The sequence below is a fragment of the Macadamia integrifolia genome, chromosome 2 (assembly GCF_013358625.1).
Source record: "Macadamia integrifolia cultivar HAES 741 chromosome 2, SCU_Mint_v3, whole genome shotgun sequence".
Classification (NCBI taxonomy): Eukaryota; Viridiplantae; Streptophyta; class Magnoliopsida; order Proteales; family Proteaceae; genus Macadamia; species Macadamia integrifolia.
The window spans coordinates 3357442-3384714 of NC_056558.1; the positions used below are offsets into that span (position 1 = coordinate 3357442).

At 39.3% G+C, this 27273-nt stretch overlaps 3 protein-coding genes across 3 annotated transcripts; all 3 read left to right on the plus strand.

The window, feature by feature from the left end:
* Positions 1 to 1926: 1926 nt before the first annotated feature.
* On the plus strand, positions 1927 to 2982 carry LOC122093359 (L-type lectin-domain containing receptor kinase IV.1-like). The gene has a single exon (XM_042663686.1). It carries the CDS (start codon positions 1927 to 1929, stop codon positions 2980 to 2982), a length of 1056 nt encoding a protein of 351 aa, XP_042519620.1.
* A 3328-nt stretch (positions 2983 to 6310) lies between these two features.
* LOC122093365 (L-type lectin-domain containing receptor kinase IV.1-like) lies at positions 6311 to 8308 on the plus strand. Its single transcript, XM_042663698.1, has one exon. The coding sequence runs from the start codon at positions 6311 to 6313 to the stop codon at positions 8306 to 8308; it is 1998 nt and encodes a 665-aa protein (XP_042519632.1).
* Positions 8309 to 13412: 5104 nt separating this feature from the next.
* On the plus strand, positions 13413 to 17195 carry LOC122093459 (L-type lectin-domain containing receptor kinase SIT2-like). Its single transcript, XM_042663809.1, has 2 exons — positions 13413 to 13536; positions 15316 to 17195. The coding sequence occupies exons 1-2, from the start codon at positions 13413 to 13415 to the stop codon at positions 17193 to 17195; spliced, it is 2004 nt and encodes a 667-aa protein (XP_042519743.1).
* The last annotated feature ends 10078 nt before the right edge of the window (positions 17196 to 27273 follow it).

Here is a 27273-nt window from a genome sequence, read left to right on the forward strand (position 1 = left end):
AGAGAGAGAGAGAGAGAGAGAGAGAGAGAGAGAGAGAGAGAGAGAGAGAGAGAGAGAGAGAAACGTAGCAACAAAAGGAAGACATAAAAATTGAAGATAAAAAATAAAATTTGAAAAATCTAAATGAAAATAGAAAGGGTACCAACAATTTTTGAGGGATAAAAAAGAATGAAAAAATGATGAAAAAAGAAATAAAGAATTTAAATAAGAATGAAGGGTAAACTAATCAAGCGAAAGATTAGCCACAAAACATGAGTACATGCTTTTATAATAGTATGATATGATATATGATATATAGGGTTAAAGAATGCTATCTCCTAGTGTATCCTATACCCACACATAAAGGGAAGTGTAGCCAAGTAATGGGCGTCTTTTCATAGCTTGGTTCCACTTCCTATGTGTGTGGGCATAGGTACATCCTTGTCTAGCTGGTGTAGGAAACACCTGAAAACAAAGTGCATATACGGACCACATTGCTCTCTTTACCAAGATGCTAAAGATGATGACGTATACTATCCTATTCGTAAGTGTATCATGTGTGAACAAAATTTGAGTTATTCTTATAATTATATTTAAGAAAAATCTTATTGTAACCAAATCTTGATAGAAGGAGTCGTTTCCCCACACTAACAAGTAGCAGATGTGAAATGCCCATGTTCACCAAAGAAAAGAATAAAATTTCTCAAAAGGGTGGTAGGGACAAAGAGAACAAGTTGCCTTATCAATGAATACTTTGAGTTTTAGTTCTTTAAAAAGTTGTCTTTTATTTATTAATGGTCATCTACCACTTCTAATTTTTGATTAATTGTTTACGCCCCCACTCACCCCCCACCCCAAACCCCTGCCACCCCCTCAAAAAAAAGAGAGGAAATTACACTCCCCTCCCTGAACTATGGCTTAATATCAAGTTCCCCTCACGTACTTTCATATGTATCATCACCCTCCTCTCTAGTTTGAAAATTCTATCAAATGTCCCATAAGTGACTGATGGTGTTAAACTGGCCTGTAAGAAAGGCCATTAAAAGGGTATTGTCATTCAAACCACACACACACACACACACATATTATATATATGCATTTTTTTTTTTTTTAAAAGATTCTTTGAACCGGGTTCAGACCGTCAAGGGCGACACTCTATTGTCACCCTAATTCGCAAGTCATTGCATTTTGATTGGTGGTTGAAAAATTCAATTAGCAAACACCAAGTAAGCAAGAGTCAGAATAGTTATATGAATCTCCAACCATACACCCACCAAGCCCACATGACTACAAACACTAGGATAGCCTAGTGGTGACAGCTTCGGCTTGAAGAGCCGGCGTTCAAGGGAGGAGGTCATGGGATCAAACCCTGTCGTATGCTTTATGTGTGTGGGTAAATGCCTAGTAGGCTAACCATTGGCCAGCCCCACTAAGTAGGGTAGAGTAGGAGAAAAAAAAAAAAAGAACCAAGCCCTCATGACTGACATGCACCCTAAGTCATAAATCATTAGACTCATCCCATGTTTCTAATATACTAACTAAAAATCCCATTCATCCAACGTGGTCCCAAGTTTTTAACTAACCAATTAGATTCCTTTTATTGGATTAGAATTAATGTTGATATGAACATTAATTCTACCTATATACCGTTCCAGAACCTTGTTTAAGTGCGATAAGCCTTTGTGCACTCGATAACGGCCTCTTTTTTTTTTTAACAAGGCTGACACTTTCCTTACAAAATTCTTAGAAGAGAGGGAAAAGTTAATTACTAAATCGTAGGAGATCAAATAAGGGGGAAAAATTTAAGTTTCCTATCACTATTCAGTTAGGGTTCTCTGGCCCAGATGAATTGATCCCAAGTTTCTACATAAGAGGCTTGAGTCCTCTCTCATCATAAGAGTGGAGAGGGTTAATAGGTATCTAAATCTGATGGGAATAAGAAAAAAAATGAAGTGGTGGCAAACGATATTCTTCTTCAAGTACTCGCTGTTGTTAAATCTCCATATCAGATTTGTAGAAACACTACAGGAAGATGTTGCTTTCACATACAATGGCTTTCAAGGAGTTGACCTGAGCTTGGGCGGCATAGCAAACATTACAGACAATGGCCTCCTAACATTAGCAAACACCAGTTCACAAGAAATGGGTCATGCCTTCTACCCCCATCTAATTCACTTAAGAAATTCATCAACCGGTACTGCTCTGTCCTTCTCCACTACTTTTGTATTTGCCATGTTCTCTGAGTTAACAACAACAGGTGGCCCTGGTATCATGTTCGTGATTGTACCCTCCCAAGAGTTCCCAGAAGCTTTGCCCAACTATTATTTTGGCATCTTCAACATGACCAATCTAGGCTTATCATCAAACCATGTGATAGGATTCGAGTTGGATACCATCCAAATGGAGAATTTTAATGATATAAATGGTAACCACGTCAGTATTGATATTAACGACTTGAAATCTGTTGAAGCTGCTCCAGCATCTTATATTAGTGATCAAGAGAATCAGTATCTGAACCTCAGCCTCATCAGTGGACAGCCAATGCAACTCTGGGTGGAATATGATGGTACAAAGAAGCAACTTAAGACAGGCAAAGCAAACCCTAGTGTGGATGTGTTTGCATTTGGGGCTTTTTTGCTTGAAGTCGCTTGTGGTAGGAGGCCTATAGAGCCACAAGCATCAGAAGACTGTATTGTATTGGTGGAATGTGTGGTCTCAAGTTGGAGTAGGGGAGAGATTCTTGAAACTGTGGATCCCAAATTAGAAATGAATTATGTAGTGGAGGAGATGGAATTGGTGTTAAGACTTGGATTACTTTGCTCTCACTCCATTCCACCTGCAAGGCCGTCCATGCGACAGGTTGTGCGGTATCTGGAGAGAGAGATTCTACTGCCAACGTTTCTATCATTTAGTCGGGACTTCTTTGTGTCCTTAGAGTATACTAGGAATGCAATGAATCAGTTTTCATCGATTGCAGAATCTCAACTCTCTGGAGGACGTTGACCTATTTGTCTAGAGAAATGGTTGCAGGGGCCTTTTTTGGTAGGAGACTGAACCTGATCTGGTCTCTTCTTGATAACATGGATTGAGCCAAGTCATGCCAATAGAGTCTGGCTTGCGAATTTGATTTTGTTGTAACCAAAGTTAATAAAAAAGTTGACATATTTTTTCTTCTTTTATTCAAATTTTTCTAATGAAAGAAACTTCTACTACAAACAAAAGTAAAAGAAGTAAAATCGAATAGTTTTATAGGAAAAATGCTTTTTGAACCAACAACATTCTCTATGTTGCCCCTACTCACCTCATTTCGACACCCACTGCCCCTTCTCTCTTCATTGAGACAACGATCGCTCCTTCTCTCTCTCCACCACGGCACACCCACCTTCTACATGGTTTTCTTAACGATGATTTATGTCATCTACAATGTTGCATGTTCTTATGGGTGAAACCGAGACTTTCGTCTTCCGGGCTGAGATTGATACCTTCAGATGGCTTCCATAAAATCAAGATTACGAAGGTTTATTGTCTTCACATTCTCAGTTTTCTTTCTCATAATTAATCATCATTTTATAAAGGGTGTTTATAGGTTAAATACTTTCTTTTTTTTCATCCATTTTACTTTGGTCACATTCTCAGTCTTCTCTCTCATATTGAATCATCATTTTTTAAAAAGTGTTTATTGGTCCTAGAAGGGATGCGGAATTCAAATTAATCTTGCCGAAGTGCCTCCAAGAGTAGACACTTCTGGATGGGATTCCTTGGTTATAATTCGTTCTTTTTGGTTGAATTTAATTTCAATGTGAGATTCCCTCCTTGAAATTTGGAGCGTCTGAAGTTGGGACTTTAGACCTTGGGATCACTCCCTCATATTCTCTCCCTGCTAGCTCTACCATCTTCGCTTGGGAAGCGGATCAAGTCCTTGTAGGAAAATGATTCTCGTAAGCTGTTTGATCTATACTCGGACTCCACTCAGAATAAAAATCAATTAAAAGAAGAGAGAGATTAAGTGGAGTTCAAATGTAAATCAAACACTATACGAGAATCATTCTCGTATGAGGACTTGATCCGCACTCCTTTACCTGATAGTCCACTCCAGCCACCCACTCGATTGGAATTTCTAGGACCCGGTGGTTTGTCCTTCATGAGAGAGAGAGAGAGAGAGAGAGAGAGAGAGAGAGAGAGAGAGAGAGAGATGCAAAGGGGAGATCTAACGGTAAATAGACTGTGGTATAGGGGATTCTTTCCCACCTTATTGGCTCACAAAACCCTCTCCTAATTTTATATTTGTACATAAGAGACATTGACAGCCTTCGAAAATCACATGATGATAAATGTTTTCATATTAATTTATTATTTTACCAAATAAATATAAATTTATTAAAAAAAAAAAAGGGCAAGATATACAAGTGAGAGTTCTTGTATTTTTGCACCTTATGGAATAAAATGTTTAGACAATATAATTTCCATATACAAAAAGGGTGTTCTTGTATGTTTGCTTCTTATGATGTTGCTCCTTATGATTGTTTCTTCATTCCTTTTTTTGATTTCCCCCTTTTTGAATGGGTGTAATTTTTCCCTCTTATCTTACTTATAACTCACTGCAAGTTGGTCCCAAGTTTCTAAATAACAACTAAATTTTTCAAAAAAAAAAGAAAATCCATTCATCCGACATTGTCCCGACTCCCAACTTTCTAACCAACCAATTAAATTCCATTCATCCAACTAGAATGTCAATATAAACAAGACTGAGTCCACCCTCACAAAATTCCAAGGGGATAGGGAAAAGTTAATTACTAAATCTTAGGAGATAAAATTAAAAAAATTAAGTTTCACATTAGCATTCAATTTTCTAAAATAGAGTGATACATTCAACGTTAAGAGACCTCATGGACGAAAAATTTTCTCCATTCCAATGTTGAATATCTTATAGATTTAACCCCAAGGAGTAGCCAAGTTGCTAAGGGATCTTCACTTTAGGAAACATGTGGTTCCGAGTTCGACTCCTCTTATCTCCTTAGGGCCACTTAGACGAAGTGTTTAGTACTCTTCACTGCTTTCAGTGAAAGTTGAATAGTTTTTATTCAAAAAAAAAAAAAAGGGACTACTCAGTAGATTTCTATATATATTTATTTAACTTTAGATACTCTTAGTAAGGAATTTCTTAATACATTATAGGCCATCCAAAGGTTCTCATCATCTTTTGAGTGGAAAGCTTCGACCTTCCATTATGGAAGATTCGGTCAGTCCATATGATATCCGGATAGGGAACTAATTCGTAAGTAATTTCATTTTGGTTGGCGGGTCAATCATGGTAATTAAAATAAAATGATTTTTGTCCAGAAGGGTGTCCCCCCATGTAGGCATCAATCAGGAAGAATGTAGTCATCATTTCGTAACCCCTGTATTCAGCACAGAGCATGGTCCTAGTTTGTAAGTAATTCTACCTGTCTGTGTGGCTGAGTCTCTTCTCCCAGACATAGTTGGCTGGGTATGAAAATATCCACCATGCGGAAGCAATGAATCTTCTCACATAGTTTTTAGGGCGTAGAGAACATCAAACAGACACCCCATGTGCTGGCCTAGACAATATAGGACCGGAAGGTTCTTCTTCCCCCAAATATATATATATATATATATATATATATACATATAAAGAAAAACTCCTGTTAATATGGCCCTAGAAACACCTAGACTGTGCAGGGTATCAAAAGAGCGCATTGTTCCCTCTTAATGTGCATTGAATATGCTTCTGTGTATTCTCCCATTGGCTCGCTAGTTTGGTGCTTCCTACACTAGATCAGTATAGTTCTCTCGCCCTAGATACATATAAAGAGAGAAAGAAAGCTACCCGATATTATTGTGTAAGCCTAGACACATGTAGAAGTGTAGCTAGGGTATGGACGTCTTTCAAAGCCTAGTCCGACTTCCCTATGTGTCTTGGTGTATGCAACACTATCGGGTAACATAGTGCAAGGAAGAGGTTTTTTGCACGATCATGCATGGTGCATGAAACAAAAGCTTACAGCACGGGGGGCAACATCACCTTTTCATGTGCCGTGCCTCTAGCTAGGCATTTCCTCCGCCAATGGGACAGTGTTCGCCGTCTATGGTGCACAATCATACATAATACACAACTATGCACATGTAAAGCCGCCGAAAGAGCCCGTGGACCCTCATCCAACGGTTTGACTGTCATGACTTATAAACTAATCAAATATTCAATTCAGCCGACGTGGTCCCAAGTTTTACCATAAAACGTGGAGTCCTCCCCCTTGATGAAGAGAAGGAGAGGGGAAAGTTAATCCTAAATCTTAGATCAATTAGGAAAAAAATGAAGAGGCAAACAATGTTCTTCTTCAAATACGTGCTATTGTTTCTTCTCCATAGCAGATATGTAGTATCACGACAGAAAGATGCTGCTTTCACTTACAATGGCTTTCAAGGAGTTGACATGAGCTTGGATGGGGTAGCGCACACTACAGACAATGGCCTCCTAATATTAGCAAACTCCACTTTGCAACAGATGGGTCATGCCTTCTACCCCCATCCGATTCACTTCAGGAATTCCTCCACCGGTACTGCTCTCTCCTTCTCCACTTGTTTTGTATTTGCCATGTTCTCTGAGTTAGCAACCACAGGTGGCCCTGGTGTTATGTTCGTGATTGCACCCTCCCGAGAGTTCCCAGGAGCTTTGCCCAGCAATTATTTTGGCCTCTTCAACATAACCAACCTTGGCTTATCATCAAACCATTTGATTGGAGTTGAGTTGGATAGCATCCAAAACCCTGAGTTCAATGATATCAATAGTAACCACGTTGGTATTGATATCAATGGCTTGAAATCTGTTCAAGCTGCTCCGGCATCTTATATTAGAGATCAAGAGAATCAGCATGTGAACCTGAGCCTCATCAGTGGACAGCCCATGCAACTCTGGGTGGAATATGATTCTACAAGGAATCAACTTAATGTGACTTTATCTCCAATTACCATCCCTAAACCAAAAATTCCACTCTTGTCCATGAACATTGATATTTCAGACACCATAGTAGATCCCATGTTCGTGGGTTTCTCATCATCTACTGTTTCCATTACTGTATCTCATTATTTGTTGGGGTGGAGCTTTAAGATCAACGGACAAGCAAAAGAACTCTCTCTCTCCCAACTTCCTAATCTTCCTCCTATAGGTCCTAAAACAGAACCTAAAGTTTTTAAAATCGGATGTCCGGTGATCGCTGCTAGTTTGGTGTTAATGTCCATCTTCATCATTCATTATATTGTAAAAAGGAAGAGAATGTTTGCAGAAGTTCTTGAAGATTGGGAGCTTGAATATGGACCTTACAGGTTCAAATATAAAGATCTCTACATTGCAACCCAAGGATTTAATCATAAGGAGCTTCTTGGTAGCGGTGGCTTTGGTAAGGTCTACAAAGGTATATTACCCATCTCGAAACAAGAAGTTGCAGTGAAGAAAGTATCCAATGATTCAAGGCAAGGGATGAAAGAATTCATTGCTGAGATCATCAGCATCGGAAAACTGCAGCATCGAAACATAGTGACACTCTTGGGTTACTGCCGACGAAAGGGAGAGCTCCTTCTAGTGTATGAATTCATGCCCAACGGGAGTCTTGACAAGTTCCTCTTTCATCAATCCACAATGGAGAAAACATTGAGCTGGAATCAAAGGTTTCAAATAATCAAAGGCCTGGCATCTGCGTTACTGTATCTTCATGAAAAATTTGAACAAGTTGTTGTTCACAGAGACATCAAGTCCAGTAATGTCATGTTAGACAAGGAACTAAATGGAAGATTAGGAGATTTTGGGCTTGCAAGATTGTACGGTCATGGAGACAATCCTAAAGCTACCAATGTAGTGGGGACGTTTGGTTATCTTGCACCAGAAATTTTTAAGACAGGCAAAGCAGATCCTAGTGTGGATGTGTTTGCATTTGGGGTTTTTTTGCTTGAAGTCGCTTGCGGTAGGAGGCCTATAGAGCCACAAGCATCAGACGAGTGTATTGTATTGGTGGAATGTGTGTTCTCAAGTTGGAATAGAGGAGAGATTCTTGAAATTGTGGATCCCAAATTGGGAATGAATTATGAAGTGGAGGAGATGGAATTGGTGTTAAAACTTGGATTGCTTTGCTCTCACTCCACTCCATCTGCAAGGCCATCCATGCGACAAGTTGTGCGATATTTGGAGCGGGAGGTTCCACTGCCAGAGATGCCGGCATCTTGTAGTCGGAGATTTTCTCTGTCTTCAGAATTTTTTGGGAATACAATGAATCTGTCATCTTCAATTGCAGATTCTCAACTCTCTGGAGGACGTTGACCTTTTCTATCTAGGGAAATGATTGCAAGATTTCTTTATGGCATGGATTGAGCCAAGGAAGTCCAGCTCGCACGCCTTACATTTTGATGTATTTAAAGTTGGGGAAAACGTTGACCTGCTTTATTTTATTTGATTTTTTTAAAGAATTAATGTAAGAAACTACTTCTAAAAAAAAAAAAAAAAAAAGAGAGAGGGAAAATATACAACTTGGAGTTGTTGTATTTTTGTGCCTTGTAGAATATATAGATATATATATATATATATATTGCTAACGACGGTTATTCAGACTTTTGCCTGACTAATTCTATGGGTCCATACTGATCCACGACTGCATGAATTGGATCATACTGAGGTTGAATGAGAATCATTCAACTTTCATTAAAAGCAGTGAACGATGCACCTCCGTGTTGAATATATTATTCATGTACCAAAAATAAATATTAACGGAAGTTAAGAAAGTATGAAATAAAACTAATAGAAACTAATAAAATTGGTAACTAAGAAATTCCCAAGCATACAAAGAGTCAAACAAATATAAAAAACAAAGATACACCCCGGTCCAATACTTGCATGGGACCCAGTACTTGCAGGGCCATTTTCGGTTTGTGAGAATATGTGTGTTGATTATCAGGGTAGACCCAGCTTTTTGACCATCTAGTTTTCAGTTTTTAGTTGTTTTTTTTTTGTTTTTCTGTTTTGTTTTATTTTTTTTTGTTTTGTTTTGTTTTTTTTGTTTTTTGTTTTTTTGTTTTTGTTTTGTTTTTTCTCTTTATAGCTTCCTTTGATTTCTAACCACTGAGTTAAGTAGGTTGTTTACCGATTGAAAGGAGGGCGTGGTTGTTTACAATAAATAAGGAGATTAATTTGGAATAATAAAAAAAAAGGTATACCTGTGCACGAGGCTTCTGCATGTGCGATGACCGGGCGAGACTATAAATAATATGACAAATAAGGAGATTAATTTGGAATAAAATATGACAAATAATAGACTTCAAATAAGAAAACTAATTTAGAAGAAAAACTAAGAGATTGATATTGAGACAAATAAGGAGATTAAGTATTTATTTACTTATTTTTGGTAGGAATCGATTAATTTTTTAAAAGAATAAAATAAAGAATGTTATTAAGAGGAGAAGATTTCTCATATAGAGAGAGGAAAAGGAATGTGGGAAAGAAAGACAGAGGAGGGCATGGGAAAAAAAATGCGAAACAAAAAACGGAAAAAGCTTCTTTGTATTTTTTTTTAAAGGGAATTTACTATCACTCCCCTACACTTGGCTTATATTTACTAAAACTCCCTTACATTTTAATTTTTTTCTGATACTCCCCTACTTTTTTATTTTGACATCTCTTTCTCCCCTTCTCTTTTCAAATACCCAGATTACCTCTCATTTTCACCTGTAACCTATTACACTTGGTTCAAAACATGGTTTGAACCAAACCACCAACAAATTTTGTCTCATCCAATCATCAAGGATATTACAAATTCAAAAAAGAATAATTTTGTATCCGATCTATAATTATATCAGTCTCATATGTTCCAATCGGCTACCATAGTTTTTTTTTTTTTAATCCATGAAACCATGTGTCGCAACCCTAACGGGGAATGTAACTTTGAGATACTAATCCAAATTAGTATCAGCTGAGACTGATACAAATCTAATGCTGATAAAAAAATAGATTGCTAAATTTGTGATGATGGATGAGACCGAAAAAAAAAAATAATAATAAATTAATAAATAATATCTTTAAGGACGTACATCAGCTATGTCAATATCCTTGATTGGATGAGACAAAACTTGCAAGTGGTTTGGTTCAAACCAGGGGTGTCAAGCGGTCAGGCCGGGCCGGGCCGGTCATGGTTGGGTTTAGTCGGGCTTGGCCAATTCCTAAGGTTGTACCATGAATGCGTGGTTAATAATTGGGTTGGTCGGTCTCGGACTTTATTCGAGCTACCATAACTAGGCTATAGACCTATTTAACTTTAAACGGACTTTAAACAGGTCCTCTTGAAAATTGGTCTCTTAAATGTGCTTGACGAGGAATACCAATTAAATGAGGCAAAGATGGGCATAGCAAAGAAAAAGATCCCATAGTTAAAATGGATTAAGCTAAAGATGGGCAAAGTAACTAAGTTACTAAGGTACTCAAACTTTAACCCACGAAACTCAAATCAATTAAACTATGTCTACATAACCCAAGTTTAGTAAGTTCAAATTAATTAAACTATGCATAAAAAAGATGAATGTTCATATAACAATTACCACCATCTCAATTGTACATAACACATAGCCTTAGCACTAAATACACAAATATTAAAAAAAAAAAAAATACAAGTAATATTAAAGGGGCCGGGCTAGGTCAGGCTTAAAGGAGTTGGTTTAAATCGGGCTTGTATATGTGTTGGGTCGGTTGGGCGCCCGTCAGGCTAGGTGGCTGCACCGTGTACTATCTGTTTATAAATGTGTCGGATTCAAACCTGACACATTTATTAATCAGGCCATAAAAGTGTCGGGCTCGGTCGGGCCTAAGGGTGAGGGCTTTGAATTGACAACCCTAGTTCAAACCATGTTTTGAACTAGCCAATTTGAAGAAAAGTGTAGGTTACAGGTGAAAAGGAGGGGTAATCTTGGTATTTAAAAAGAGTAAGGGAGAAAGAGATGTAAAAATCAAAAAGCAAGGGAGTATAAAAAAAATAAAGATAGGGAAGTTTTAGTAAATATAGGTCAAGTGTAGGGGAGTGATAGTAAATTCCTCTTTTTTTAATAATTAGATTTTGATTCTCTTTAATATCTTCTCTTTAAATACTATTTCCCTCATATTCTCTCATGCCCATTCCTTCTTTTCCATTTCCTTCTCCAACGCTTTCCCTCTTTAGATGCTTTGATAAGAAAGAGAATAACTGGCGATAATATAGGAAGATTAGTTTCTTAACATATGTCAAAATTTCTGTCACACAAATTTTTTTTTCTATTTCATCATTTTTTGGTGATTAATTATGAAGAGAGAGAGAGAGAGAGAGAGAGAGAGAGAGAGAGAGAGAGAGAGAGAGAGAGAGAGAGAGAGAGAGAGAGAGAGAGAGAGCAACAAAAGGAAGACATAAAAATTGAAGATAAAAAATAAAATTTGAAAAATCTAAATGAAAATAGAAAGGGTACCAACAATTTTTGAGAAATAAAAAAGAATGAAAAAATGATGAAAAAAGAAATAGAGAATTTAAATAAGAATGAAGGGTAAAACAATCAAGCAAAATATTAGCCACAAAACATGAGTACATGCTTTTATAATAGTATGATATGATATATGATATATAGGGTTAAAGAATGCTATCTCCTAGTGTATCCTATACCCACACATAAAGGGAAGTGTAGCCAAGTAATGGGCGTCTTTTCATAGCTTGGTTCCGCTTCCTATGTGTGTGGGCATAGGTACATCCTTGTCTAGCTGGTGTAGGAAACACTTGAAAACAAAGTGCATATATGGACCACATTGCTCTTTTTACCCAGATGCTAAAGATGCTGACGTATACTATCCTATTCGTAAGTGTATCATGTGTGAACAAAATTTGAGTTATTCTTATAATTATATTTAAGAAAAATCTTATTGTAACCAAATCTTGATGGAAGGAGTCATTTCCCCACACTAACAAGTAGCAGATGTGAACCGCCCATGTTTACCAAAGAAAAGAATAAAATTTCTCAAAAGGGTGGTAGGGACAAAGAGAACAAGTTGCCTTATCAAGGAATAGTTTGAGTTTTAGTTCTTTAAAAAGTTGTCTTTTATTTATTAATGGTCATCTACCACTTCTAATTTTTGATTAATTGTTTACGCCCCCACTCACCCCCCACCCCAAACCCCTGTCACCCCCTCAAAAAAAAAGAGAAAATTACACTCCCTTCCCTGAACTATGGCTTAATATCAAGTTCCCCTCACGTACTTTCATATGTATTAGTACCGTTCTCTCTAGTTTGAAAATTCTATCAAATGTCCCATAAGTGACTGATGGTGTTAAACTGGTCTGTAAAAAGACCAGTTTACCTTTCTAGCAATATACCTATATTCTCTTCCTTCTTTCTCTTTTCTTCATAAGAATCCACATTTCTCTGAAACAATACACGTTTGGAAGAAAGCTCGCACTTTGTGCTCAAGCAAGCTTCCTCTACTTCGCATTCTTGCTGGAGAAATCACGCTTGCGCCTGAATCATTTGGTATAGCTTCACTCTTCGATGCAGCCCTAACCGCACGAACTTGTTGTTCTCTGCATAGCTTTCGTCGAGGTGCAGCTTTAGTCTGGCACCTACAGCCATCAAAACTTTCAAAGTGTTGAATCCTAAGTATAGGAAGAAGAAGATGGAGGAGAGCGGCCTCACATAAGATGAGTACATGACAACAAAAAGAAATTACAGTGAAATCAATGATCTGGGCTAATCTCAAAAACAATCAAAATCCATCTATTTCTACATAATCTAATCGAACTATCAGAGGTTAACATGTTGAAAATCAAATTCAACCATTAGAGATTTATATTAGTTAAAGGCAATGCCCAAAACATAGAAAGAGTTGATTGGTTTTGGAAGCCCATTCATCTATCCATATGGGAGTTGCGGAGAGAGAGAGAGAGAGAGAGAGAGAGAGAGGTTGCAAGGAACAGCTTTTGACCATCACCATTAACTATTTCTCTAATACTAACATCAATGATACTTCCTTTCCTTCACTAGTAACTATTTCTCTAATCTTATTAGAAAAAAAAAACTATTTATTTGTTGTAATCATTTTCCTTCCCTGGTATCATCACTGGTAGTACTCTTAGTGGCTCTGTAATTCGAACCACTAAAAATCCAGACATGTTCGTCTGATCACTTCCATTAGTAGCTTCCTAAAATTTTTTATTGCTGCCACTTTCTATTATGATTTTGGAATTTTCTGACATCGTGTTGGTTTGTTTGCTTCCATCAGCCGTCTGCAACGAAATTGAGGGACAAGTCATTGAGGGCACAACGACGAAAGCTATGCAGAGAACAATGCTGTTAGGGCTGTGGATCAGAGCATTCAAGAAGGGGCACCAACAATTGGAGGAGCACGATGGGATCAGATCCAGATCGCGATGAAGACAGGCAACAACGATGGAGCAAATTGCCTCAGGATTCAGTCAAAATACTATCGATGGCGGAGAGTGACAGAAGGCGATGAAGAAGTGACTGTGGAGAGGTGCAACGATAACACAGAGGGTTAATCTATTTGGTCTTTTTAGGGATTAAGGGTTCATTCATATGAAAGGATAATTTTGGAAGAAAATTACCTACTTAAGTGATGATGTCATCACTTAACAGGGATATTTAACAGAAAGAGTACATTTGATAGAATCTTCAAACTAGAGGGGAGGGTGCTGATATATTTGAAAGTATGTGGGTAACTTGAAATTAAGCCATAGTTCAGGGGAAGGAAGTGTGGAGGGATGTGTAATTTCTTAAAAAAAAGAAAAAGAAAAAAAAAAGTGTTTTGATCAGTTAAGTTTATTTTTATACGCTTGGTACGTCGTTGACTTGAGGGTCATTTTCTAGTTTTATTGTCAAAGTAGGTTTGCAGCCATATGATAGCCTATTTATTATATTCCACTAAAAAAAAGTATTATATTTTATTGTATTGTATCTTATACATATAACCGTCCCATACATAAAGAATTTTAAATGATAAAAGGTGGGATGGAGGGAAGATGAGTAGGAGGGACTTTATTGTATTGTATCTCATACATATAACCGTCCCATATATAAAGAATTTTAAATGATAAAAGCGAGGATGGAGGGGAGTTGCGCACAAGGGATGGGGCAGGGGCTGCGGCGAGAGGGGTGTGAGGTGGGAGTCGCATTGGTGGGGCAGAGAGTGGGGACATTACCAAAGAGAGACTGAGCGAATGGTGGTGCCATTGGATGGGATTGTGAGAGGGAAGTAAACGGAAGGAAAAGAAAGGGAACAAGAGTAATTTAGGGATTTAGCATTAGTATTAGTAGGAAAGAAAGTAAGGTTGGTGGAATTTCTCCAATGTTCACTATGAAATGATGAAGCATACCTATGAGAGGCTGAATGGATTGTACACCGTCTCATGATAATTTTCATGACATTTAGGTATGGTCTATCCCAATCGAATTGTTTTTCTGCCAACTCAGCTTGGGATGGGTTAAGAATAAGGCACCTTGTAGTTTCATGGTACTAAATGATATGGTGTAAAATAGTACTTCTTAGAGTGACCCTTTTTAGATGGAGAATGATTACCAGTTGCCTTCTATAGGATGAAAAATATATTAAGAAGAAAGTTCCTTTGGCTTCAAGATGTAGTTTTAGTTTGAAAGAAGTGAAAATTGTATCACATTTATTTTTAGATTGCAATTTCTTCGGAGTCTGTGTGATTCTTCATTACAAATCTATGATTTGAAGTGGATCAACTTTCAAATTATTCTTTCACTGTATTTATATGTGAATGAAATCATTGACTTAATCACTGAAATTTTCGAGTCCTTCAGTAAATATACGGGAGAGAGGAAGTTTCCCTTCAAATTCCAGCTTGAATGGTTGATTCTATCATCTGCTGTTGTTTAATTATCTATTTGGATGGTCAAGAAATTACAATATAAATCCATATATTTGAGAAGTAAGAGTTAGATAAGATCCTTAAAAATTCACATAAGGTTGGAGTGGTCCTAGTTTCTTCTTTCACAAAAATATATCGAGGACAATGAATTTATTATTATTATTATTATTATTTTAATATTTTAATATTTTATTATTATTTATTTATTTACTTATTTTTTTGGAAATAGGTAGAAATTATTTATTCAGAGAAATTAAAAAGAAGAAACAAGATGGGATACAACCTCAACAAGCAACCTGATTTTCAAGAACAAACTCAATCAGGGCCTCAACAATAAAGAGAGGACAACAGGCCAAGGGACGGAAGTTGACAATGTTCCTCCAGTTCGTGGTTTGGTTTCTTCTTCTTTGGAAATCTGTAGCTTCACAACAAGATTTTGGTTTCACATACAATGGATTTCGAGGAGTTGACATGAGCTTGGACGGGTTGGCACATATTACAGATAATGGCCTCCTTATGTTGGTAAACAACACCAATCAACAGGTGAGTCATGCTTTGTACCCACATCCAATTCACTTGAAGAATTCATCCACCGGCAAAGCTTTATCCTTCTCTACTACTTTTGTTTTTGCTGTTGGGGAAACCAAGTTTGGTGGCCCAGGAATGGCTTTCGTGATTGCACCCTCAAGAGAATTCCCAGGTGCTTTGCCTAGCAATTATTTTGGGCTTTTCAACTTGACCAGCATTGGCAAACCATCCGATCATGTCATCGCAATCGAGCTTGATTGCCTCCAAAACAAGGAGTTCGACGATATCGATGGAAACCATGTTGGTATTGATATCAATGACTTGAAATCTGTTCAATCTGCAACTGCTTCTTACTTCAGTGATAAAGAGAACCAGTTTGTGAACCTAAACCTCACCAGTGGACAACTCTTGCAACTCTGGGTGGAATATTATGGGGCAGAGAATCAACTTAATGTCACTTTAGCTCCTATTAACATCCCTAAACCAACCATCCCACTCTTGTCCTTGAAAATTGATCTTTCTGAGTTCATTGTGGATCCCATGTTTGTGGGATTCTCCTCAGCTACATACGTCTTGCCAGTATTCTATTATGTTTTGGGATGGAGTTTTGAAACAAATGGGGAAGCAAGAGAACTCACTCTCTCTCACCTTCCAAAGCTTCCTCAAACAGGACATAAAATGAGACCTAGTCTTTTTATTGTTGTATTTTCCGTAATAGGTGCTACTTCAGTTTTAATCTCAATCTTCATCCTCCAATTTATTGTGAGAAGGAAGAAAAAGTTTGCCGAAGTTCTTGAAGATTGGGAGCTCGATTATAGACCTCACAGGTTCAAATATAAAGATCTCTACATCGCCACCAAGGGATTCAAGGATAAGGAGCTTCTTGGAACTGGGGGCTTTGGTAGGGTCTATAGAGGTGTATTACCCATATCCAAAACAGAGGTTGCAGTTAAGCGAATGTCCCACAATTCTAGACAAGGGGAGAGAGAATTCATTACTGAGATCATCAGTATAGGTAAATTGAGGCATCGAAGTATAGTCCCACTCTTGGGCTATTGCCGATGTAAGGAAGAACTCCTTCTGGTCTATGATTTCATGCCCAATGGGAGTCTAGACAAACTCCTTTTTGATCAAACAACAACAAAGATGATTCTGAGTTGGTGTCAAAGATTTCGAATCATCAAAAGCGTGGTGGACGCCTTATCATATTTGCACCAAGAATGGGAACAAGTTGTGGTTCATAGAGACTTCAAGTCCAGTAATATCTTATTAGACAAGGAGCTAAATGGAAGATTGGGAGATTTTGGTCTTGCAAGATTATATGACCATGGAGCTGACCCTCAAACCACCCATGTGGTAGGAACACTTGGTTATCTTGCACCAGAACTTGGTAGGACTGGCAAGGCAAACCCTAGTGTGGATGTGTTTGCATTTGGGGTTTTTCTGCTCGAAATTGCTTGTGGTAGGAGGCCTATAGAGCCAGAAGCATCTGAAGAGCGTGTTGCACTGGTCGACTGGGTGATTTCATGTTGGCGTAAGGGTAGGATTCTTGATACTGTGGATCCAAAATTGGGATTGAATTATGATGTGGATGAAATGGAGCTGGTGTTGAAACTTGGATTGCTTTGTTCTCACTCTATTCCAACTAAAAGGCCTCATATGGTTGCAGTTATGCGGTATTTGAAGGGAGAAGTTCCTCTACCGAAGCTGAGATTGCTTGGTCTACAAACAGGCATCGATGACAGATTTTGTGCCTTCAACAGGCTTTGGTAATGTCTCTATTGGCAGTCCTTATCCTAGGAGCCCAATGACTCGGTCATTATCAATTTCAGAATCTTTACTCTCTCAAGGTCGATGAGTATAATCAATTCTGTTAAGTTTTTTGCAGTCATGTTTATGTATCTGTATTCAGTAATAAGTTTTGAGTTATGGGTTAGATTATTAAATCAAAATTGTTTGCCTGATATTCTCAGTTCTACTAAGGATGTTGCACTACAATAAGAGAACCTGGTAGCTCTGTTCTAGAGTTAAAAGGGTCTCCCAAGAGGGCCACTCTACCAGGGCTACAGGGGAATCAGATCATCTGATCTGGAATATAAAAAAAAAAATGTCCTATACATGCTCCGTTTCTGTTTCAGAACTGGAGTATTCTGAATCCAGCCATTAGATCTGTTCCATATCTTAGGAATTGATTGAGCATATCTAGATAAGATTCGATCCAAGTTTTAATCTATTCTAATTCTTAGATTTGATTTAATTTTATAATTCCTATTTGCTGGATTAGATCCAAGTTTAGGTTTAGGTTTAGTTGACTATTGTAGACTTGGTCAAGGAGTTCATCAAGTAGGCAGGCCGTTGGAAAGTTTGAAGTCTTGACCGTGTTTCTTCTCCCAAGTCTCCCATCCAACTCAATGGATATTCAACTGCTTGTGGCCCCCACACCCATGGCTCACATTTCTCCCAACGTCTCTATTATTCAAATTGAGAATTATATTACTATGGTCTATTGTATTCCAGTAGCTGTTGTACACCTTATAAATTTCTTGTATTGACCTATATTTAAAATAGTTTGGTTTTAAAATATGGTATAATAATGTATTTATGATATAATTCATGTCTAACATGGCTTGAGGTGACTATTTAAAGAGTTTCAAGTTCCCAATAGAGTGTCATGTGGTGCATGTCTAGGGTTTGAACCTTGGGATTGGAAATTATTATAGAAATTTAATAGTCATTAATAATTTGTTGCACGTAGCTTAAATGAATAGGTATCTTAAAAAAAGAAAAATTATATATATATATATATATACAAAACAATTTAATAAAAAAATAGTTACATTTAGCGATGGTTTTAAATAACCACAGTAGTTATCAAGCATATAAAAAATTTAATAATAATAATAATAATAATAATAATAATAATAATAATAAACGATTACATTTAGCGGTGCTTAACCATGATTGAGATATAAATAAAAGAAAACTACACAAAGAGTGTTTTTTACTAGAGAGTCTAATGAGAAAAAAAAAAAAAAAAATTCGATTTATGTAAAATGGGATCTTGTGCAAGGTGTTGAATGCACTTCAAAGAGAGTAAATGGTCGTAATGCATACGGTATGGCATTCTATGTTTTCAAAAACATCATTTATGCTGAAAAGAGTTTTGGTGATTGAGATAACTTGATTGATGTTTGTCGGGATTACATAGGATGAGGTAATTTGCATCGTAAGTTCTAATTTCTATTGTTCTAGGTTGTGTTTATTGTTGAAAGAACTAGATCATGAATGTGATTGGGGAGATTTGAAAGATCTTGACCATGAATATAAGTGGGAGATTTTATTTTATGTTCTTACATTGTAAACTTAGCAAGTTGGGGCTTAATTAGTCTAATGTTTGGATTGTAGCATTGCCTTTGTGTCAACAAAGGTTGAAACAGGAGAGAGTGCTCCTAAGTCATTATTTGAGGTTGTAACACTTACACTTGTGTAGGCTAGTGTCAACACAGGATAGGGAGTTCCTGTGTAATTGTAGTGGCTAAAACTCTCTAGTGATTAAGTAGACGTTGAGCTTTATTTGGGTGTCAGTTCCATGCCCATGTAAATCCCACTCCTATATTCAAGCTACTTTCCTTTTTCTTCCATTAATATTAAAACAATTACACTACTTTGAATTTGCACAAGCATGTACATCACGGTTATATGTTCAAGCCATGGGAGAGATAAAACTAAGGAAAATACAAAAAGAAGCTAAATCGGATTTTGAATCTTTACTAATATAAGGTAGAGGACTAGGACCATTGACAAAGTTGAGCATGAATGGACGGTCCCATCTTAAGCACTTTTTTAATTATCTTTTTTTTTTTTTTGATAAAGATTCTGAATTTTATTAAAAAGATTGAGAAAAAAAAACCCTCAAATTATAGAGAATAAGAGTCCTACCTTCCACATTGCCATCAATAGGACTTAAAAAGCCATCAGCAATATGTAAACCACGGTCTAGAATTCCTATCTTCTCAAGATCTCCTCCATGATTTAGATAGGGAAAGAATGTCACACCCTGTTCACACAGAACCGGACCGGTGACCGGGTTAACTCCGGTTAACCCAAACCTACCAGGATCATCTGATACGGTACCTAACCACAGCATACACACATCTAAAATAAACATTCAAAAGTTCAGCGGAAGACTTAATTTACCTGTAAATACCCCCAATATACTTGATACCCAAATTGTAGTATATAGATAAATACATGTGGGCCCGCAGGCATGATATTTACACAAAAAGAATAACAATTCACATATCAAGTACACAAAAAGGGGTCATCAAAAGAATAAAAAAGTAAACTCTGTACGGCGTCAATACTGCGGTCCCGCAGCACAGCCCTCGCACGTGCAATCTGTGCCTTGCTCATACTCCTCGGGGACCCACCAATCCTCGTCGGGGAACTCAACTGTGGGGCCCGACCCTTGATCTTCAGGCGGGTGGCCTGCAGAATCATCTAAAAGAGGTGTACACGTGGGATGAGCTCACTAGCACAGTAAGTGAAAAGAAGGATCACACAACAATCCACACAACAATCACATCCATATGCACTATATGTTATGCAATTCATTTTAAATCTCATCCACCTAAACAACATTAATAAGTCTTGGGTTTGGTGCTACTACAACCACAGTGCGCGTATGCTCCGGGTACGAGCCACAAACTCCATCCCGCGATACGCCCATAGGGCTGTCGGATAAGGCCCACCGTGAGTACTCGAAAAAGTAAAGCATGCCGACTACTGGCTCTCAACATAAAAGTAAATGACAGAAAGTAAAGGTACTAATTCCAGCAATTTAAAAGCAGCATGATTGGCCCTCTTGAATATACCACTGAGGTTGCCGACTGTCCTAATGACCAGTCGGGCGTATGTCTAACCGCCACAGTGACTCGACACCCGCGACCATTGCTTCCCCCCAAGTGATAACCCAACACCTCAACCCCTGTTGGGAAGGGTCGTAGCACGGGAAGATGATAATCCTAAACCTCATGCTCCTATATGACATAGTACGATTACATAGTGCCACCGCATCCCATTCCATGGGCCACCAATGCACTCGTTTTCAAGCCTACTATGGCATCTAGTCTAATAATGCATCATGCACAATGATTCCATCATTCATCACATAAGCACATCGATCAATTAGCATTGAGAAAGTAAACACAACACACATGTCATAATCATGTGAGGATGACTAAGCTACACATAGTTTGCATGATGACATGGCTAGTCTAGATACAATTGAATGATGCCACACAAGCTTTAAAGTAAAAGCAAACGTCCTCTCCCCACTTACTTGTTGTGTACAAAGACTCACGCCCGTTACGGGTGAGATCCAGCGTGAGAAACATAAATTTTAGTAAATGGGGTTAGCATTTCACCACTTTGGGGTCAAAACTAACAAGATTTGATGACTAAATCATGTTTAAAATCATAAAATAAGGTTGCCCATCCGTTTTGGGTCCATTTAGACACAAAAATCACGTTGGGGGCCTCTCAGGTGGGTCGGACAGCCCACCTGTCACGACCCACCGGTCATCTCAGTTGGGCGGGTCGGCCCACCGGTGGGGACTGAGGGTCGGTCCTCTCAGGCGGGTAGGTAGGCCCACCGGTCGGCCCACTGGTGGGGACCGAAGGCCTGCCCTCTCAGGCGGGTGCCCTCAGGCGGGCTGTGCGGCCTACCGGTCCCAGCCCACCTGTGAGGGCGGAAAAATGCCTTTTTCCCTGAAACTTTCCCCAACCCTTGGGGAATCAAATGACACTTTTCAATCCCATTTTTCATACATTCAAGGTCTTATAAGATGATTCTAACCTAGATCTAAGTTAGATTTAAGGATTAAGAAGCGATCCTACCTTCTTTGCTCAAGAACTCATTTCAAAACCCCAAAATCATTTCTTAGCTCAAGAAATCACCAATGCTTCCCCAGCCTTGTAAACACTTCTTCAAATCCTTCAAAATCAACACATGAACCATTTATTAAACCTTAGATTCATCATCTCAAGTCGGATTTACAAGATCTCAAGAAACTCTACCCAAAACAAGGGTTTTACTTGGGTTTGGTGCAAGTTTAAGAAGCATAGCCTTTGCTCACCTCCAATCGTAGATCTCACGTTGGGGATCACTCTTCCGACATTGGAATGAGAAGATCAAACCTTGGTGCCGCTTAAATCCATTTCTTCTTCTTCTTCCTTCCCCTTTCTTCTTCTCCGTTCTCTTTTCTCCCTTCTTTTCTCTATCCTCTTTACTCTTCTCACCAAACTCCTTAATGTAAGAAATGAGAAAATGAAAAACACAATAATGCTATTTATGGGTGGGTCGCTCAGGTGGGCGCATCTATTTATACTTTTTAAAACCACATGGGTGGGTCACTCAGGTGGGCGGATGCGCCCACCTGTGACCGCCCACCTGAGGGCCGAAAGTTGGCCAACAAGTAGGATTTTGATGGAATTTGACTCTAAGCATGTATCTCACTCTTGGCACAGGGTATATTATACGTATGCACTTTAGGATACGGCTACATACCAGCATTATCCATACATGGCCTTATGATACGTGTATGTGCACGGCTTGGGTACACCCGTCTCCTCTGGTACTGACTCGGACTTGTCTAGCCAACCTGTGTTCAAAATCACCTTTGCCATCATGGTCCATAAGGAACCCGCCTTAACCCTCTCTGGTTCAGGTTCTGCATGGTTAAACGGGGTCAACCGTGTAATTAGACCGGATTTAAAAAGTAGGGTATCACATTTATCCCCCCATTTTTGAAAATTTCATCCTAGAAATTGGCATACCTGGTTGTTCGAAAAGATGAGGATACTTGGCTTGGATTTCATCCTCTTTCTCCCAAGATGCTTTTTCAAGTGAATGATTTGCCCATCGTAACTTCACAAAGGAAATGGAGCGGTTGCGAAGGGTTTTCACTTTTCGGTCCAAGATTTCAGCTGGCTGCTCTGTATAGGTCATATCAGCTTCTAGATATTCTGGTTCCACGGGTAATACATGCGATGGATCATAAATGTATCGCTTCAACATGGATACATGGAATACATTATGAACATTTTCGAGTGAAGGGGGCAGAGCAAGTATGTAGGCTACTGAGCCAACCCGAGTTAAAATCTCAAATGGGGCAATGTATCTCGGGCTCAACTTACCCTTTCGATGGAATCTTTGCAACCCTTTAGTAGGAGAAGTCTTGAGAAACACCTTTTCTCCTGCCTGAAACTCAATATCTTTCCTGCGGTTGTCTACATAGCTCTTTTCACGTGACTGAGTTGCCTTAATCCTTTCTCAAATAGCATCGACCTTGTCACAAGTCATCTATATCATTTCAGGTCCTAGCATTCGGCATTCGCCTACCTCATCCCAAAACAGAGGAGTTCTACACTTCTTACCATATAATGTCTCATATGGAGCCATCCCAATTGTAGCTTGGTAACTGTTGTTATAGGCAAACTCTATAAGGGGTATATATTCTTCCCAACTACCATACATTTCCATTGCACATGCCCTGAGCATGTCTTCTAATATCTGTATGGTTTGCTCCGACTGACCATCAGTCTGTGGGTGGAAAGCAGTACTCAAATTCAATTGTGATCCCAAAGCATGCTGGAAGCTTTTCTAAAATCTGGAAGTGAACCTTAGGTCCCTATCTGACACAATGCTCACTGGCACTCCATGCAAGTGCACTATGTTATCCATATAAAGTTGTGCTAACTTGGCCATAGAGAACTTGGTTTGATGGGAATGAAATGAGCAGTTTTAGTAAGCCGATCAACTGTCACCCATATCGCATCCATCCCCTTAGGTGTGCATGGTAGTCCGGTGACAAAGTCCATTGTAATCCTATCCCACTTCCAGTCTAGTACTGGGAGTGGCTGAAGAGTACCATAAGGTCGATGCCTCTCAGCTTTTACTTTTTGGTATGTAAGATAAGTCGCTACATACAGGGCTATTGTGATTCTCATGCTTGGCCACCAGTAATTTTGTTTAAGGTCCTTGTACATCTTTGTACTTCTTGGGTGGAGTGAGTACTCGGAGCTATGTGCTTCCCGCACTATATTGTCTTGTATCTCCAAATCATCAGGCACACTCAACCTACCTCGAAACAATAATGCCCCATCACTGGCTAAAACGAAATCAAGGTCATTTATTGTTTGCTCTTGAATCTTAACTCTGATTCGCTGCAATTCAGGATCTAAAGGTTATTTCATTATCACCTCTTACCTAATAGACGGATGCACTTGTAGGGCTGCTAGGGATACAGTCAACCATTCAAGGTTTTCTAGTTGATGTTCAAGCTCTAAGGTTGATCCTTCATATAAGAGGGTTTCATCTATTAGCGTTGCCTCTTGTACGAGTGGTGGGCTGACTGCTAAATATGAGAGTGATACAGTCTGTACCTTCCGACTCAGCGCATCTGCCATTACATTAGCCTTGCCAGGATGATACTGAATATCATAATCATAGTCCTTCCTGAGCTCAAGCCATCTCCTCTGCTTCATGTTCAAATCTTTTTGGGTGAAAAAGTACTTAAGGCTCTTGTGATCACTGTATATCTCGCACTTCTCCCCATACAAATAATGTCGCCAAATCTTTAGGGCAAAAATGACTGCGGCTAGTTCCAAGTCATGAGTGGGGTAGTTCTTTTGATATTCCTTTAGTTGTCGGGATGCGTACGCTATCACCTTACCGCGTTGCATGAGAACACAACCCAACCAACCTTAGAAGCGTCAGTGTAGACTGTCATTCCACCTGTGCCTTTAGGGATGGTCAACACAGGGGCCGACACCAACCTTTTCTTCAATTCCTGAAAACTCTTCTCACATTCCTCCACCCATTCAAATTTCACACCCTTTTTGGTTAACTTAGTCATTGGTGCTGAGATTCGAGCAAAATTCTTAATGAAGCACCGGTAATAACTAGCCAAACCCAAGAAACTTCTAATTTCAGTAACATTCTTAGGGCTTTCCCACTCCACTACTGCTTTCACCTTATCAGGATCCACCTTGATTCCGGCCTTAGACACTACGTGTCCCAAGAATCCAACTTGCTCAAGCCAAAATTCACATTTACTGTATTTGGCAAACAATTGTTGTTCTCTCAGCCTCTGTAACACCATCCTTAAGTGTTGAGCGTGTTCTTCTTCTGTCTTAGAGTAGATCAAGATGTCATCAATAAAAATAATTACCCATTTATCAAGGGCATCGTGGAATACTTGATTCATTAAATCCATGAATGCTGCCGGTGCATTGGTTAACCCAAAAGATAACACTAAGAACTCATAGCGACCATACCGAGTCTTGAACTCTATCTTGGGTATGTCGCCATTCTTTATCTTGAGCTGATAATAGCCTGATCTATGGTCTATCTTTGAAAATACCTTTCCCCTTGTAGTTGGTCAAACAAATCATCAATGCGTGACAATGGATATCGGTTCTTAATGGTTAGCTTATTCAATTCCCGGTAATCGATGCACATATGCAAGCTGCCATCCTTATTTTTGACAAACAAAACTGGGGCACCCCAAGGCGAAACACTTGGGCAAATAATCCCCTTCTCCAATAATTCTTGCAACTGCATCTGTAACTCCTTCAATTCGGCTGGTGTCATCCTGTATGGAGCTTTAGACACTGGAGTTGCTCCAGGAATCAAGTCTATGGCAAATTCTAACTCTCTATCAGGAGGTAGATGCATCAGATCATCTGGAAAGACGTCGAAAAATTCTTTAACCACCTTTACCTCTTCTAGAGGTGTAACCTTTGCATCAACATCAAGTACTGATGCTAAGTAACCCTGACATCCACCTTCCAACAACTTTACCGCTTGAAGAGCGGAGACGAGGACCTTTCTAGCCCGTTTCATTTTATCTGCTCGGTATACCAATTCCTTTCCTTCATCATCTGTCACCCTAATTAATTTTTCAGCACACATCACATTAGCTCGATGGGCCGACAACCAATCCATGCCCAGTATAACGTCAAAATTCTGCATGTTGAATTTAATGAGTTGTGTATCCAATTTCTTCCCATGAAAATTTGTTGGTAGGCATACTAACAATCATCCCATGATCTAGTGTCTTGGGTGACATACCAAGTTTCTCAGCAAATCTCTTAGATATAAATGAGTGTGTAGCTCCTGAATCAAACAAGACATAGGCTGGTATATCTGATATAGGTAGAACACCTAGTCCAACAATGCATATAAGTACAATAGGTCATCAACATTTAGTAGAAGGGAAATATTAAATTAAAATGTACCTGCTACCACTTCCGTGCTGGCCTCAGCTCCCTCAGCTGATAAGGCATACATTCTTCCTTGCGGTTGATTCCCCCGAGTTAGGGGAGGTCTGTATCCTGAGGGCTGACTGGATGGTAAGGTTGGTCTGACCCGACAGTCTTTAGCATAATGCTCATAGGAGTGGCAATTAAAGCAACAGATCTGTGACGTTGAGACTGGGGCAGGGCCCCTTTGTACCTGACCTAACGTAGACGGGGGATGAGGTGGCCTTGTGACTGTAGGCACCGTACTAGTGTTTGGGTGAAAATATGTAGAGCCCGGACCACCAACTGATCGAGGAAGGTAGCCAGATGGCCTATAGGCTGTCTGTATGTAGGCCCAAAACTATACGACCCACGGTATACCTTGGATGAGTTGCCTATGTCCAAAAATGGATTAGTCCTCTTCCACAATCCAGGTGTGAGGGACTGTTCTCCCTTCTGCTTATCTTCCATGGTTTTAGCCTTTTGCACAGTCTGACCATAATCTGTCAAATCTAAGACCCTGAGCACTGACCCAATAGATGCCTTTAATCCCTTCAGAAATCTTGCAGCCTTTTCTTCAGCTGACCTCATATGCCTAGGGGCAAAATGGAACAAGCTTTCAAACTGCTGCTGATACTCAATGATAGTCTTATTCCCTTGAGTTAAGGCCATGAATTCCGTCTCTTTACGGTCTCTGAAGCTACGAGGATAATGGTTGGCCAAAAACAACTCCTTGAACTGCTCCCACGTGGGTTCCGGATATGCGGCCAATAATATAGGCTTAGAGGCTTGCCACCAAGAGTTGGCTTCATTCTTGAGTTGTAGCCCCGCACAAATAAGCTTCTGTGCCTCAGTGCACTCAATTACCTCAAATATCTTCTCCAACTCTTGGATCCACTGGTCTGGCTCTAAAGGATCACTTCCCACCTTAGAGAATACAGGTGATAAATTCCTCTTGAAAGATTCCACTACCCTTGACGTATTATTCGTCGGTGGGTAATTTGGTGCATATGCCATATAGTAAGGGTACGGAGGAATGCTGAGTGGCTGAATTGGAGGTGTGCCTCTAGCTTGTGGCCCCATATCAGACCCTACAGGTGGGTCTTGTGGAGTAATTATCCGGGGATGTTGACCGGGTTGAGGAAGGTCTAACTGTTGCTGTATACCAACCATAAAAGCCTGTTGCTGCTGAAGCATTTGTTACTGGAAGGCTTGTTGTGACTGCTAGATTATGGTTGCAACATCACCTGGAGTGATGATCGGTGGAGGACCCGGAAGTGTAGTCATAGGTGGGTCCCCTTGTGCCACACCCTGACCAAAGGTTTCTTGAGGTTGTGGGAGTGGGGTTTGCCTCACCGAGTGGGACCTTCTAGGATTTGGTGGTCGACCAACCGGACAAGGACCACGTGAGGTACCTCGTGCATTGCTACCGGATCTAGTACGTACCATCGTGTCCTTGCACCTGGAACATACCATACACAAACATTGGTTAAGTACCTTAGAATTTACATCGGCATATAATCATATGCCAACACACGGGGTAGTA

What these genes read in the sequence shown, in the direction of transcription:
- LOC122093359 (XM_042663686.1), top strand. Translation starts at nt 1,927, where the DNA reads ATGAAGTGGTGGCAAACGATATTCTTCTTCAAGTACTCGCTGTTGTTA.
- LOC122093365 (XM_042663698.1), top strand. Translation starts at nt 6,311, where the DNA reads ATGAAGAGGCAAACAATGTTCTTCTTCAAATACGTGCTATTGTTTCTT.
- LOC122093459 (XM_042663809.1), top strand. Translation starts at nt 13,413, where the DNA reads ATGAAGACAGGCAACAACGATGGAGCAAATTGCCTCAGGATTCAGTCA. An exon ending in GTGCAACGATAACACAGAGG is followed by an intron (nt 13,537 to 15,315) that starts GTTAATCTATTT and finishes GGAAATCTGTAG; the next exon opens with CTTCACAACAAGATTTTGGT.